The sequence below is a fragment of the Triturus cristatus genome, chromosome 8, assembly GCF_964204655.1.
Source record: "Triturus cristatus chromosome 8, aTriCri1.1, whole genome shotgun sequence".
Lineage (NCBI taxonomy): Eukaryota > Metazoa > Chordata > Amphibia > Caudata > Salamandridae > Triturus > Triturus cristatus.
Window position 1 is genome coordinate 1,449,794,371 of NC_140591.1, and position 17,188 is coordinate 1,449,811,558.

Genomic DNA, 17,188 nt, shown 5'->3' on the forward strand with positions numbered 1-17,188 from the left:
CCCCAATCTTGCCTGTTGCGCTCTCTGCGGCGAAGCTTGACGCTGACCTGCAAGCGGCATTTCTGAAAGCGGATCTCCGCTAGGCAGGTCCCTTCAGTTGAGTGAGTGGCAGTAACAATTTTCTCTCCCTTCCAGGCACTTTCTCTTCAAGCCGGGAGGCACTTCGCCCCTCTTTTGTACAACATCACCGGGCTACCCCCTGACTTCAAGCACTGTGTACTCTCCCCCGCCCAGACCTCTGCCCCGCAGTACTTTTTCTAGACCAGCCTTCAACCTGAAGAAGCCGTACAAGTACTGCAACTGGAAATGCGCGGCCTTGAGCGCCATCATCATCTCGGTCACCCTGGTCATCCTCCTGGCGTACTTCATTGGTAAGTCCATCTTAGCCTCTTCTGTCCGTTTGTCAGTCCCTGGGCTGAGCGGTGTCCATTCTGTACAGATGCAATAACTTTCCTGCATAGTGCACTTGTATGAGTGTGTGGTTTGTAACCCAATATAGTCATTTCCCAGCTTCAAATCATTGTGTTCGGGATAAATTAAACTTAGGAGACAGTTATACAATAGCTTGTTTTTTTTGTCTTAACTCCAATTTTAGTTATGGTGGTCTTTTACCAGCTACTGAGTTAGGCATTAGGTAAATCTCCAAATGTTGTCATATACGAAAAAATATGTAGCGGGTAGCTGTTTTTTATTACGGCATAATGCCATCTTAGGGTTCTGGTGCCATTTTGAAGCCATTCACCCCCCGATGTCCACAGCATAACTTAAAGATTTTGTTGTAGAGCCTCAAAATCCATATGATGCAACTAAAGCTGTAGACACATTGGCTTACCATTTCCTTCACAGTGTTACCGCCACTCAAGGATCTACGAAAGACGGGTTTGAGTATAAAACCTCAAATCATATTCTGGTTTGTGAATGAGAGGCTGATCCGCAAACTTAGTCACATGCTTGCATACAAGATGTTCTTGAAATTATCCTTTCTTAAAGTTCACTAAAATCCAGTGACTTACACCTGGAAGTATATGAAAATCATTTAATATTAACGTGTACGCTAATCCCGCAGCGTAAGATTTCCCAGGGTTAAGATCCCGTTCTTTTGTAAAGACTATCGAAGCTGTGGACTATTTCTGCTGGTTTAGCCCACATACTTTGTAAGAGAGTGACAGTTCATTATTTCCTTACCTTTACATTGAGGGGGCACTACATGCGCTGTCGCGTTCTCCCTCAGGGTTCCAATTCGCTCTGCTGCTGGTCTCGTTAGGTAGCACAGAATTACTATATACTCCGAGACACAGCCCGGGTGCTGCCTAATGACATAGCACAACTCAGAGGTGTTAAGCAGGAGAGTGGGAAGTCTGTGTCATAGGCCGCTGGAAACGACTGCTCGGGGAGGGCGAGGGCAGAGGCAGAGAGCCGCTCAAAATGAACTCCCTGTCACAGACGCAGCCTCGCAGCACACTCAGGCAGCACATACATTTCATTCCCACCTGTGAAATATTTAAAGTATTTATTTTTATTGGGTTGTAAGCTCGCTCGCCACTTAAGAGCAGCAGTGAGGCGGGGGGGGGGGGGCAGTTTATGGAGATCAGAGGGCATTAAATGTGGGTGCTTTGATTCATTTTAGTATGTATGAAATTGAATATTTTACAAATGCTGAAACGCACATCTATACATGCACACACAACCACAACTAGCGAAATCAAACATTTGCAGCATAGGATTTGCGGACAAAAACTGATTTTTTTTTTATTTCTATGCAGATATTGGCAATTTTGCCAATTTATTTACACTTTTAGCAGATTTTTGAAATCTTAAAAGCAGATTGGCTCGTTACTAAGGGCAACAGTATTCTCCTCAGTTGTGGGGCTCATGCAGGTCTAATGCCAGGGACGCACAGCACTGACAATCCGATTGGATAAAGTGTCTCAGCTGGTGGAGAGCTCATTAAGATCAGATGGCATCCTGAGGTGGGTGGAGCTTGGTGATGCACAGGGGGGAAACAACGCGGTATGGTTACATCGTGGTTTTGGCAACGCAAGTCGTTACACCGACTTGCACTGGAGGGCGCTCTAGACTAAGGAATAGTGTGAATTACTATTCCAGCACCTTCCCTACTGTACGTAGACTGGAGTTGGAATAGTAATTCACACTATTCCTACATCCAGCGCCCTCCAACGCAAGTCGATGTAACGACTTGCGTTGTCAAGACCGCAATGTAACATACCGCGATGTGATGGTACTCGTTGTATCATCATACATTCGCACAGGGTCCTCGACAAATGATGCTTCAGGCGGCGGGAGATGGTGGGACTGTTATTCAGCTTCAAAGAGTTCCTCGTCTAGTGGTTCTGTACAGGTGCACCGTACAAACAAATGCAAGCCTTGTGTCTTGAATCCGGCCTCATAGCTCCCAACCTTGAGAAGCGTGCAGTGGCTGCTCGGGGGAAGCGAGGAGACCTTTAGGACATTGTGCTTGGTTGATCAATCGTCCTGCATGAAAGTCTAGCTTTTAGGTAAAAATAAAGTCCCTTCTTTCTCTGCTCTCCGAGGCCTCAAACGCCCTCTGCTTTACAGTGTTGCGAGTCTTGGCGGTCTTTCCCGGTTTTTGCTGCACAGCTATAGAATTGCATTTTTTTTTTTGCTAGGTGCAGTTTATGATTAATCTACTGGTGGCTGGCATCTACGGGGAGGGGGATGGGGGCCCGCCCAAATAAAAAATAAAAAAAATAGAATTAAAACACTTAGCGGACGCGTCCTCCGCTCCTGATCTCTTCTTTCCTCGACTACAGTGCGAGCACCAGCAAACTCCCTGGCGCTGTTAACCCGCATGAGAGCAGTGACCTGATTGGAGGGAGTGGCCTCTCTGCGCTTCCCAGTGCACTGGAGGCATGCACTTGCTCTCAACCCAGGTGTCTTAGGTCAGCTAGGTTGAGAGATTTACAGAGCGCATGACTGGCTGGCCGGCCAAAGAGACATGCACACTGTAGACAGTACACAGGCAGCCCTCTGCCTACCACTCTCCCCTGCTGCCACTCAGAAGGCCCGCCCCGTCCTGACACTCTGTTACCATCTTATTTTTCATCTCTGGGGCATTGGGGGTGTGCATTTAAGTGGGGCAACCCACACCCGCTCCAATGGAGGAGTCTCCCCTGGGAAACGATCCGAAAATGTTGCTCTTGTATTTACGGCCTATGATATCACCTTTTCCTTCTCCGTACTTCATGCTAGCGCCAAGAAACCTCAATATGGGTAGATGATTTACCAGTAGCGGCTCGTAGTGAGTGTGCTGCGGGGCGGTGAGGAGGGGCAGGGTGGGGGGTAGTAAACTCCGGCATTCGGCCGACCGGAGGTAAGTACATAAAGAAATAAATAAAACGAAATACATTGCGCGCGCTGCAACGCAAATGGCGTTGCAGCTCACGCATTGTAATTTGATTTATTTATTTATGTACTTGCCTCCGGTCGGCCGTATGCCGGAGTTTAGTACCCCTCACGCTGGCCCTGCCCCTCCCCTGCCCCACCGCCCTGCAGCACTCCCACTACGAGCCGCTACTGTGATTTACTCTGCAAAAACCTCATTAAAAAGTAAAGGGCAGTCCTCCGTGACGGTTTGGAATTCAGTTATTGATATCTTATAAATTTTATGTGTTGATAGTTTGTAACTTTGCTACGTATATGTCGCCCGTATATTGGCCCATTTCTGTATTTTTATTTGTTTTGAAAACTCAATAAAGGTATTTGAAATCTTGAAGAAAAAAAAAAGTAAAGGGCATCAGGAAGAACCAGAAACTTGGGTGAAATGCTCTTCCACAAACTCTACCTTAAAATTCATGAGTTAAATCGCTTCCGTCTGCTCTCTCCTATTTTATCATCTTACACTTTCTTTTATATTCCAGAAACAATTCAAATGGATTTATTAGTTTGCACCTTTGTGCTTTTGAGGTTATCAAAATTAACATGTACACAATATCTGGTCTCAGATACTCTGCCAGGCAGATCGAATAGCATCTCTTCCAACGTAGGCACTGGGAGTCAGCCTGGGTCAGGCTCATTACAGGCAAGACTGGCTCATTTCTAAAGCAACTCTCAATTACTAAAAAGTCACATTAATCTGTTCAGCTCTGCATAAACATATTTAACAATGAGCCCCTCCGCTGGGCTAACGGATCTAATCGGCGGGCGAAAAAATCAGATTATTTAATTAGATTTTGATGACAAATTGTGTTTAATTTAAAGTATAATCAATTATTAATTACCTCAATGACGAGTTCTGTCTTGGCGTGCTAATGAGCTCATTTAAAAATTATGACTACCCTTTTCGTTTCAATTATTTTTTACAACCTGTCACATTTGCAGCGCAAAATGAGGTCTCTTTGCCCAAAATAAAGTTGAGGCTGCGTCCTACTTGTAGCATTTACATAGGGCAGGACTTCATCACAGAGACCTGATGAGCAGCCGAATGGTATTTTCCTTTGACATTTTTGCTTTTCGGGGGCGGCGACAATTTAAGTCTGTGGCATGATTGTTAATGAATTTAGCAGCGGCGATTAGCTACTTAGCAGCCTCGCTGTTCATCTGCCTACAGGCGAAATGGAGCCAGTGCTCTTGTATTTCGGATTCAATAAATCGATGCGGAGTCCTGGTTTGCCTCTTCGCTTCTCTTTTGTATTGGCGCATCATGGCCCGCTTCCCTTATGCGATCCTGATTCACTCGCCAAGCCAGCCACTTTGTTTCACGCCTTATTTTGCGTAGAGCAGTGCTTAATTTGTAAAAAAATAAGTGCCAGGGCTCTCATCAGGGGACCACTGCAGCTTGCACCACACTTTACCCCTGCCAGCACTGCCAGTGACAGTAACAACACAACTACTAACCATCGCACTACTACAAGTGTGACAGTTTGGGCTATTTCAGGTCCCAAAAGCTATAAGAATGGCTTGGGCAGCAGGTAACAGTCATTTTTGATGTATATTGAATTAATAAGTAACTGTTTTTGTGATTATCTCTAAATTGGCCAGACAGCACCACCTCAGATGCACCAGTGTTGACAATTAAGTACCGGCACTGTGCACCGGAAACCACAGGCTCAAATTAAGCACTGGCGTAGAATGAATGTAGATACTTCGAGTTGCATGGCTGACATTGAATAGCTAAATGAACAGTTTCTATTTTGCGCCTGCGATTCTGCCGTGCACCAGACTTCAATAGGGTTATTTTGCCCCTGGAAAACTCCCCCATTTAGTAAACCTCTCACGGTGTGTCGCTATCGATTTCCCTATTCTTTGATTTGGAGTATAGTGCTTGAGGATTCCAGGCAAGAACATTGTGAAAAAAGAGCCGCACCACTAGTCGCTCCCTCATTAGATTTTTCACGTGGAGGTTGTGTTCATGTGGCTGTTGCAGGCTCATTTGTATCTTGGTATATTACAGCAAATATATGCATGAAGCCCCAAAAAGATGCTCTGCAAGGCAGCACTTCCTGGACGACTTATCCGAGTAGGAAGTGTCCACCAGTTATCGATCATCAGTGTGGTCTCCGTTGAGAGATATTCATTCATGTGGAGGGTTGAAGTTTTCTGTGTGCGAAGGAAGTGCTCACTTTCTTTCTTTTTTTGTTTTTTGACCTCACCAAGAGGTGTTTTTAAATTAGTTGCAAAAATCTTAAAAATTGGTAGAATCTTTGTCCACAGTACACTAGTAATGGTTATGAAGACACTGTATATCCTGTGCATACATAAAACTAATGCTAACAACATTGCAGTCCTTCCAATGCTTTTCAATGTGATTCTTATTCCTTATGTCGTGAGATGAGCATTCTCATTCTGCCATTTTATTTTCATCAGAGAGGCTACAACTTTCCATTTCTGGGTTGTAACAACACCACTCATGTTGAATGTTAGAAACAAATATACAACATTTGGATTAAGGAGTGTCCAGACCCTTATAGGTGCCAGAGATTCTCCCATGGTATAGGTTGCTTAGGACACAAGCATGCACCAGGAAGGATGCTTCTGACATCAAAGTAGTGTTCAACAAATTATAGGTAACTCTCAAATATGGTAACAAAATTAAAGTAAAAAACACAGAATAATGCAGTCAAGATACAGAAAGCTTACAGATTGCTTAGCTGGAAGAAGGCATTTTGTATTCTATGCAACAGTGTAAGACGAGAAGGGTTGATGTGTACAAAACATTGCTGGAAGTGGTGTACGGTATTTGGGAAATTGTGATCAAAGGCACAATATTACACCTCAGCACGGAGCAAAGACTTGTATTTTGATGTTGGAGAAATCTGACCACTTCATTCAGATTTTTCCATTTTCATTCATGAGTTATCATTTTGGATACGCTTTGGACTCCAGCTCAACAGTTGCTCTTACAGTATTGTATCCATTTTAGTCCTTTTTTGTAAATTTATGGTTGCGCGGACTGTGGCAGAAGATGGCTCTGTGTATGGACGACTCTTTCTGTGAAGCATAGCATCCTTGACACGTTGGCACTCGTGAGTCTCCCGTACTTCCTGAGATGTCTTGCCATATGACTGGTATTTCCATGGATCTTTTCTCCCCTCTCTGGCTTTTGTCCATCTGATCCAGGATGCGCTCTGTGAGCACTACACAAATGGACTCGTCCAGGTGGCCCACGAATAAGAGAAACTGCTCTCCACATCCGTGAAGTATCAAAACCACTCACATCTCCTATTCGCTAAAAAAGTGTCCACCGCACTCATGAAGCACAGAAAACCGCTGAAGACGTGGCAGGGATGCGTGCGCTCGCGGACGGTGTTGGATATGGAAATATATTAAGCACTCGTATTAGGCAATGATAGCGGAGTCTGCTGTTGCTCATTCATTTACACCGCTGCGCTGTAAGAGGCCCAGAGAAAGAGATGATGGGAGGCTGTAAGCCACAAATAACTCTCCCGTAATCTTTCTCTCGCAAACCTTTTCAGAAATCCATTTCGCAAAAGTGATGAGTCCCTCTTCAGCAGAATGAGAGCTGCGAATGTCCTCTTTTCTCAAGTAGCTGAAGACACTTGGCCCTTGACCTCGACACAAGGTACGGGCCATGTTCATGGCGTATCTTCGGCTCCACTTCGCCTCATAAGAGGCAGAGAGAAAACGATCAGTCTGAGGAAGCCATTTTGTGGCATTGAAAGCGGTCTTGAATCTTGGCCGTGACCTGTACATTTCACACTAGACGTTGCCGTGTTCTCAATGCTCTTAGAAAGGAAATGTCTTTTTGGGGCTCGGCAGTGAGACATGACATTCCAAACTAAATGGGGGGCTCTTGCCTCCACGTCTTAGAATGGGGTGGACGTTTATCATTGGATCAACGGTCCAATCTCAATAATTGTTTAGATGAATATGTTAAAATTGTGGTTAGAAAAAACAACGTTGAGTATCTTTCAGCTAAACTGTACCAAGAGTTTATTTTGGTGATATTGATAAGCTTACTCAGAAATCTAAAGAATTAAGTCGATCAGACAATTGATTGCTACAGTTTGGATGCATGCACTTTTGAGTGTCCTCTGTTGATGACACTTCCACGCTTCTGTGCAGAGGGAATCTGGATCAAGAATATTAAGGTAATCCTGTACGCTCTCTTGCTGCGTAAGGTCAGCCGTGTAGGGATGTCGTATATGATTACGTTTTGCAAACTGTAGTTTTAGGTTTATGTTAATGTGTAAAGTTACTAGCTTTTGTATAGCACACTTTAACCTGTGTCTGCCTTTTATAGTCCTTTTGAAATCTGGGCACCCTTCCCACATGGTTCTTGGATTTCTCGTTGACATGAGTCATGGTGATTGGGTGACTTTGTGTTTGAACAATTGTTTTTTTTTTTTTTTTATCGTAGTGTTTGCTGATAATCCGTTTATTGGTATGAATATGATGTTTCCGATTCTGCAAGGCATCTTTGAAGCTTGTAAACTGGACCACTGTGTACAACTGAAGGAAGGGTCGCTAGATTTCCGTTTTGTACTCGCGTGTGTACTTTCCCTTTGATGATCAAAGCAGTCCTTCCTTGGCTCTGTTTCATAGCTTGGAAATTTATTCAAACAAGTCTTCTTTATTCAGCTGTAGAAAATGGCTTCTTGAGACACCGTGGTCATCAAACTATGGTATAACCCGATGTTGCCTTTAGACTGGGGGAAGGGATTGAAAGAGCTGGCCTCAGTTGGGGACGCAACATATAGCAGCGTTGATTTTTAACGTGGGGTTTATTGGCAAAACCAGTGGATGTCACTTGAGAGCCCTCATAGCAGAGTCAAATCCATCACACTAGTCTATTTTCAGTTTGTCACCTCACTGTGGCTTGACCTTCTCTGTTACGCTTCCTTTGACATCTATACCTGGTGCAGCCAAAACTCAAGTCACAGTAGGGAAAAGCTAAATGCAGCACTGTATTCCACACACGGCTTCAAATATCAAGCCTTTTATAGATGGAAGACACTTACCAAGGGGATGTTCCACAAATCAGAATTTGCAAATTAATCAGCTGATCCATTATGAGAGCTTTGTTGACGTCTTGTTGATGTTCAGTTATAACCCTCAAGTGTTCATGGAAAACGCTAGCTTTTAGTCCACCGACACGCACGCCGCTCACCTTCCACAAGGATCCAATTATCTTGGCTGCCTCGGTTAGGTATCAGCCCGACCGGAGTCAGGTGCCAATCCTGGCAAGTGGCTACTTAAGGTAATAAGATGGCCGTCTGGAATGGGGCACAGGCGGCTCTCAAGGGATGCGTACTTAAGAGACGGATCAAGGTGGAAGGTAATTAACGCTACAGGCCGTTGACATCAATGTTTTGCTGCACGGTTTGTTGAATCAGTTGCCCCAGAATTACTGTCAAGGACAATGTCAGCCTGATTTATTTCCTGCATAAGTGCCGGCTGCATAGCAGACCAGCCAGGGGCCAAGTTTAACTTTCCCGTGTGACATCAACAGGCACGCGTCTCATTTGTCTTCTTTCCATCGTGCATGTGTGCACACACACATAAACATGCAGAAAAAATCATGCCTGATCTATTTTACCCACATGTGTGTCCAAACTTGCATATGCAGCTTTGTCTTTTTCTGCGCACATGGACAGATAATCCTCTCCACTTCCGCACACTTGTGTGTTCATAATCAGCCCTACCCTTACAGGCACACTTTCAAACATTTCTGTACTTGTGAACAACAGAATCCGTTTTATTTGTTTTGCCCGCAAACACACACTTGTAGTACCCCACACACAACGCATCCCTTTCTCCTGCTTGTGACTCTTATTTTCACACCTGCAGTTAATTGTGCCCATGCATGCACCATCACACAATCCACGTACGTACAAAAATGATACTGCACATGCATAAAATATATAATTTCCTCTGGATACACACACACACTTAATACATCCGTGCTTGATGCATGTGCACCCCTATCCTTTTGTTGTACTCACTTAATCCACTAGGGCACGCTTATCCATCTTCCCATATGCACATTCATGCATACACACCTCATCCTTGGCACACTTCACCTACACAAACAAAACCTCCACTGACCACTTGTGCATGCTTATCTTCCTCATGCGCAATCAACCTCTATACCGTCCTACTGGACATACTATCCATACTCTCTTCGCTTACATACAAACGTGTGCACACATACATACACACAAGCGTGCACACACATACGCACATTTCATCCCTATGCAATCCGGCTTCCTTTTGTACGCACACATACACACACCAAGCACTCAATATAGCTAATAAAGTAATTCTGTGGGGTTGGGCACCCACTACAATGAACTGTGCACACCCGGAGATGGGGATGATGGAGGCCATGTTGTACGTTTTTCAGGGATGATAAAAGTAGCACTATTGAATGGAGAATAAGATCAGTTATTAAAACATTGATGCCTGGGGGGAATATCATTAAATGATATAATCCGATAGTATTAAGCCATTTGGGCCATACACACACTCTCACACTCACTCACTCCCTTCATAAATTGTTGATGTAGTTGTCAGGCGAACCACTTGTTCAATAAATGAACTTCAAACCTTGATTCTCAGCGAACAGGTACATTTCGTTCCTTAAGCCCTGCAAAAACATATTTTCAAACCGCACATGAAAATCAGGTGAAGTGCTGCCTTCCTGCCCGGCATTGACCTTTTTACTAAGCAGCACTGAAAGGCAATCAATTCCTGAAATCTGTTTTACAAATCATCACGTGTTTCGAAGGAGCTATTGGACAAAGAAATCTGTTTTTATTCTGTACCTATTACCCAGCGTTGCCTTAATTAAATATCTGCTCGACGCAGAGAAAAACAAACAGTTATTTTTCCAACTTGTCTCTTGTTCCCTCGTTTGTAAATGTCAAGGTTTCGTGAGTCGTAGGCTGTCAGAACAGGGACTAATATTTGCATTAGCGCTTCCGTATAGAACGCGACCTTAGCGTGACCCGATGACGCAGAGCGTGTGTTCTGAGTGCGCTGCTGAAGTCGCGTGAGGACAACCCTGCTCTCAGTCCAATCATGTATGGCAAACTACCCTAATGAGGATGGAAGGTCTGCGCGAGGCAGCGTACAAAACATTGTGCGTGGCAATGAAACCGGAGCGGCATTCGTAAATGGACCCCCCTACACCTTTGCAGCCCCAAAGCTGCGGACTACTCCCAGGAAGAACTAAAAATGAGAAATTGATGTTGCTTCAATGTGTTTTTCTTTGGTAAAAATTCCAAGCGTGGAGGAGTCCGTGATTTCCTCTACAGAGGACGAAAGATCCGAAATTATGGTTGCGTCAACATCTTCTTTTTAGGAGAAACTTCCATATACGGCAGAGTCCGCTATTACGGCAGAGTCCGCTATTTCCCCTATGAAGGGGAAAGATCACAAATTTGTGGTTGCATCAACGTTTTCTTTGTAGGTGAAACTTCAACGTATGGAAGAATTTGTTATTTCCTCTATTGAGGACTAAAGATTACAAATTGAGGCTGCATCAGCGCCATCGTCTTACGTGACACTTCCATGCACAGAAGAGTTGGTTATTTCTTCTATGAAGAATAGAAGACCCCAAATTGTGGTTGCGTCAACGTGTTCTTCTTACGTGAAACTTGAAAGCACTGTGGGGTTGGTTATTTCATGGTGAGGTCAGAGAAATGACTACAGGCCCATGGAGTTAAACATTCTTTTCATTTTGCTGTTGCCAATGTCCTAGGTGTGCTCCTGGGGTAGGAATAGTAGTACCTCTTCCGGCATTGAACAATTGTACCCGAAGATCTTTGTGGCATTCTTGATTTGGTCAAAACCTGACATTTCTTGATTCTGGGCAGTAGATGAAGTGTCTGATTAGTTCAGTTGTCGCGGTGATCTTTTTCGACAATGGCCATTAGGACGCTTCTCCTGGCCACGTGGTCATTGCTACAGCGTCGTCCACTTACCTCATATTGCAACTCTGTATGCCTGGGCCTACCGAGCCATATGGTAAAACATCTGTAGATAACACAAAATGTGCCAGTTCACCAATGGGCACCAACCGCATCTATTGCAACCGGAGATCATAGTATATAGTACTGCCACCTGAGATAGCTGGGCTTAAAACCTGTGCCAGATAAATGTAAGCGCAGTTGAATAAGGCACCAGAGAGGTTTAAGGGACAGGAATGCCTGTCCCTTGTATTGGCTGCCTTCTTTTTGATCTGCACAAGGGCAGCACATCTGTTTTTTCGAGATCTTGGTTTAGGGAGTGTTATCTTCCCACATCTTGTATCAGAGACCTTATTAGAGCATCAACAAGACTGTCATTAGATCCTCTGATTTGCAACCTGTTTCCTCCCCTCCCATAACATTTATCGTGATCTGGTCCATTGCCTGAACCTTGGCGCCGCACATCTCCACACCTGCCAACCGAAAGAACGATCTCACCGTGTGAGAAGTACCGTGCCGAGAAGTACCTAAGAGACACTTTTGAACCCCACCCTGCCCCTAAACCCCCCTTCCCCCCCAAAAAGAAAAGCTTGCTGAGGGTGGTGCCGATGTCCTGAGGTGTTTTCACACCCCTTAATGACGACCGCAGTTCAAAGCCTCGGAAAACAAGCTGATAAACAACTATTTAAAGTGATTTTTAGCTCGTTTTCCCTGCCACCCTGTGATAGCTGCTCCTCACCGGGAGACAATGTGATGGGAGCTGATCTGGTGTGTCACACAGTGGCACCGTGTGAGTTGGCAGGTATGCTTCTCTACAATGGTGCTCCTCCTTGCATGCTCAGTGCCAAATTGTGTGCCTGGCTTTTAGGCGCATCACGACACCCACTGGTAAGGCACAACAGTGGGGCAGGAGCTGGAAGAATATGTGCCCTGCTTGCCCAGACACAGCTAGATTCTGCGGTAATGGACTTGTGTGATGAAGCTGTGATGCAAAACTGAGCACTGGGTGAGCAACTCATTAGGATTTCTGGCAGAGGCCTCTCTAGTGGTGTACGCGTTATCTTCAGTGCCACTCTGTCACCATACAACCAAAAAGTCATATTTGAATACAACGCACACCATGCTGCAAGTATTGCTAAGGCAGACTGCATTCTCTCAGTCGGTGTTCTTGTTACTGGTGTACCTGCAATATCTGTGTAAAGTCTCTGCGATCCCAAAACGACCTTACACAATCTGCATCTGGGTGAATTTCCAGGTGGTTTAATACCGGATTCATCCCTTCTGATCGCACTGTACTCCAGTACGCCAGGCTGTAGATGCCATCCTTCTCATCATCCCGGGTTCAAACCACCCTCCTTTATACCTCAATCCAAAGATGCACCTTGGTGGTGTGAATAATTCATTACTGTCCACAACTGCACCATTCAATATTTTGAGGAGAACCAGCTAACCAGGAATTTCAGTGAGTTAACTTGTGTTGCAGAACATACTCTGTTTACATGGCCTCTTAAGGCTGTCCCATTGGCAGGGATGCTCTTGAAGGTAGAGGTCTGGGAATCATCCACTAAACTGATACGTGTAAATCTTTGCACTCAGGGCTATATCCTTGCACTCAGGGCTATTGTCATTTTAAGTCTTACTTTAAATCTGCCTATTTTAGACTCCCTTTGTTCTGGAGCCCAAACTTCTTCAGGTTTCTCATGAGGGTGGTGTGTTTTTGATATTCTTGTCTGCATATTCTTTGCCCAGTGCCAGTTATTTGTCATTAGCAGGTTATCCAAGTCTACCTCTCCACATGGGATTGAGTCTTCCAGCCTTCCATCAAGTCATGTAGGATTTATTGTGGGTCATGTGGGTGATTGCTTAGGTGACGAACAAACCATATTACCCTGGAGCTGGTAAATTTCCAGCCGCTGAAAACATTCTCGATATGATACCAAATCATCATCTTTAACGCCTGGTGGTGTCGCTTTGATCATCTGTTCTTCCAGATCCAGTTTTGATTGACACACTAGGTCTTAGCAGGTTATGGCTCAGCTGGGACAAAGCTGCTCTCCTGAAACAGCGGACATTGTTCTATTTCACAGCGCTGCTTGAGGGCACTGGTAATAGCGGTTATCACTGCAAACAAGAAGACGGGAGTCGAAGAAACGAGGAAAGGAAGAATGGAAGTAATGAGGATTAAGATGAGTGGGAGATATCTGGTGTAGGAGGACTCGCATAGACAGCAAAGGAGAAAAACAGAAGTAGAAGAAAAACTGAAAGGAGTGGTGAAGAGGAATAAGTGGCACTAGAGCAAGTAGGATACAAGGAGAGGGGACACGAGGTGGAAAGTTGGATGTCTGAAATGAGCATGGGCACGGCAGGAAGAAAGGAGATGGACAAGCAGGAAAGGAGGAGAAGGAAGGACACAAAGGGGAAGGAGCAAAATTACGAATAAAGGGAAGAAGCTGGGGAAGTCAATGTAGGAAGTGGATGAGAGAAGACCTGAGGAGGTGAATGATTGGAAACGAGGAATGGGAATAGATGTGGTGTGTGAAGGGAAGAAAGGAAGAGAACCGAAATGAAGAACAAAAGGAATTTGGGAATGGAGAGGCGGAAGTGCAGTAAAGATGAGGAAAAAACGTATCACAAAACGAAGTGTTTATATTTAATGCTTACGTCTGCCTTTTGAGGGCCATTCTGGTCAGTGAACCTGAATTGGGCCGAGGTCGTCTTTTCCTCTCCTTATGGTGCAGGTGTGGGGCTTAGTTAGGTCTGTAGGTGTAAGGTAGAATTAGGTTGTTGGGTGTGGATGTGATAGTCTGGTCTGGTGGCCTCCACTGCAGGGGCCGGTGTTCGACCTCATGGTCACAGGTTCTATTTCTGGCGTGTCCACTCAGCCTTTCATCCTTTCTGAGGTCGATAAAATGAGTACCATTGAGTTGCGTAGCAATGTACATCTGTTATTCAGCACCAGGATGCCCCTTTGGGGGTGATCATGCGCTTTTACAAATACACGTTATGTTATAGTGTGTCTTGTCTTGGTGGTTGTGTAGTCTACGGATGTTGGGTATATAGCTCTTAATGCCACAAGTTTGCAGTTTCTGAGATCCGTAAGTAACCAATCTTTCTATTATCATATTTAACGATTAACAGTTTAATAATCGAAGAACAAAAGATAGGCTGAGTTGACCCTGCAGAGATTTAAACTTGTGACTTGAAGGTCACACAGCGATGAAAGATGGGCTGGGCTAACTGCGCCTCCGCACTGGCTGGGGAGGTGGTGTTGGAGGCAAAGACAGTGATGGTCGGTGGATTGAATTCCCGAACCTGTATGGTGTGGCAACTGGGCAGTTACTAGGGAGGTTTGCTACTTGTCCTACCTGGGACCTGAGCATCCTGGATCTCTGAAGAAGAGGAAGCATCGGGCACTGGAGCCTGTAGGTTGTGGTGCAAGTTTGAAGTGGTATAGGGTATAAATTGTGTTATGGATTATGTCGGGCATCGGTTGTCTGTAGGTGGGGCATTGGTGGAAATGAAGGGTATTAGTGATGTGGAACAAAAGGTGTCATGTTGTTTGGTGTAAAGTAAACATTTAATGTGCAGGGGATACGTGGTGGTGTTTTTAGGGGTAGGAGAAGGTATAGTTTGCAGGAGATGGTGTGGTATTGTGAGTGTGTAGTGGGCACATGATGTAGAATATCTTGGAAGCAAATCGTGGCATAGGGGTGGCATATGGTATCAACTGCAGTGTATACTGACAAGATTGCTCTGTGAGTTAATACTCTCCGTTGACCTCTGCTGTAAGCTGAAGATCTTCACCTCGTCAAGCACAAACCAGCCTCCCATCCTTCTGACGATGGTAAATTAAGTGCCACAGCATTGGGTAATAGTAGCACTTGTTTTTACAGTGCTTAGACTTGGCAGAAGTGCTAAATAAAAATATAAGTCTTAGAACGAGGAATAAAGGGGACCGTTGGCTGTGTGTTGGTATAAGGAGTAGACTTGCAGGGCGTAGGTGACAGGTGATGTAATGTGTATGCTGGTGATGGTTGAATTACCATGTGGATCTTGAGTCTGTACGTGTCGGTGGTGATGCTGGTGTCATAGTTGTTGCTTCTCAGGATTTGTTGGTGTGTGTCTGCTTGCAGGCTCCTGTATGATTATGGTGTATGGGCACTGCCACTGGAATTATGCGATTGTGCGTCCATGCCGATTTTCGCATAATTGTTGATTTGCCACATTTACCACATAATCCATCATCTGCTGCATAATCGGCAGATTTTAACAACAAAAAAATTCTATCTCAAACAGTTCAAAAGTTAGTAAAAATGCATCGACATGTGTTGCCACCTAGTTGGAGGCCCTAGGCAAAGGTTGACTGGTCATCTTTCTGTAGCTTATTGCTATATTTGGGTGTTAAACTGGTATTAATGAGGTACAACTAATGCCAGACAGTGTTAACAAGTTTAAAAATGACTAAACAATGCAGTAATACTATCACAGTGTGCTGTATAATGCAGCAAAATTTGCCTTTTCTTGCCGGATAATTTACTCAAACCCTGCCGCATAATTTGACCCTCCGATGCCACAAAATTCCAGTGTCCCTGTGTATGGGGTTCCTGCTCGATAGTATCGTCCTCGATTAGCCCTTTGGTCTCTTCTGATTTGCACCACACTTGTCACGATCTGCAGTGATTAATGGGAAGCAGAAAATGGCGGTCAGGGATGTTAAACTATAGCTGCTGACAAGTGTATAAGACTTGCAAGTGAGAATCTTGCCAAGCCCGCCGCAGTCCTTCATCTTTCCAAGACTGATGAAATGAGTACCATTACACTGTTTAACAAAAACACCTGATTTGCAGCCTGTGCCTACTGGTGATTCATCTGCTGTGCATACTCCTGCCATCAACTGCTGGGCAGAGAATAGTACACATTTTGTCTAATCTTCATTTTTGAGACCTGGCTCCGGGCCTGACCAGAGCGTCTCATCTATGTGTTACCCCGAAGCCCACCATGCCTCCGAAAGCAAACTACACCTTAGATTTATTTTTCCTGCTTTTGTCTAATATCTTCCATTTTTGAGCACTTCAGATGACGAAACGGCGGTAGCAAACGTTATATTAAAAAAACACCCAAAAAAAACCTTTGCAACACATGATCCTGATAAAGATTTCACATCCTTTGACAGCTTTATAAAAAAATATGTGTTTGCCTTGCTGTTGCGATGGCTTGTAGCCAGACTTAGTAAAAGACCAGGTTGGTCACGAGGACTCGCGCTTTAAATGTCAACGTATCACTTCTTGCAGGAAGTTTTCAAACCAATCAGAATATGTTTCCAGGTTTTCCCCAGAATGAGACAACCCTTTCCTTTCTTAAGGACTGGTTCAAGCAATCGTCCTGTGGAGGCCCACACCACAGGAGGTGGGGAGAGAATGAATCCAGTAATTCCATTGTAGCAGTAGTCCCTGGCACTGAAAGGGACTACTTACTGTGCGGATGTGCACATTGTGCAAGAGCCGAATGCTGTCGCTCACAGTCTGGCAAGGCAGTGGCTTAAAGTCAGCTGACCCCGTGTCCCATGCTGTATGCTGTGGTGGGCGGAAGCAAAATGTGACTGACACTGCAGCAGAACAGTGGGAGAAGAGGGCTGACTGGAGGCCCTGTAAGTACGCATAAAAAGTCAGATTTGAAAATGAGATGCTTAAAACGGATGCATCTTACTTGAAGAGCTTGGACATCCGAAAAGAACGTCCAATGATAGGTGCTCTTTTGAAGGCAACAAACAGGATTGC

General features: G+C 44.7%; 1 protein-coding gene across 1 annotated transcript in view; it reads left to right on the forward strand.

Moving 5' to 3' along the window:
- TENM4 (teneurin transmembrane protein 4) overlaps positions 1-17,188 on the forward strand; it is a 1,193,139-nt gene that overhangs the window by 892,691 nt on the left and 283,260 nt on the right. The window contains exon 10 of the mRNA XM_085623238.1: positions 136-371. Within this exon, the coding sequence (XP_085479364.1) occupies positions 136-371 (236 nt within the window). The remainder of the gene's footprint in view (positions 1-135; positions 372-17,188) is intronic.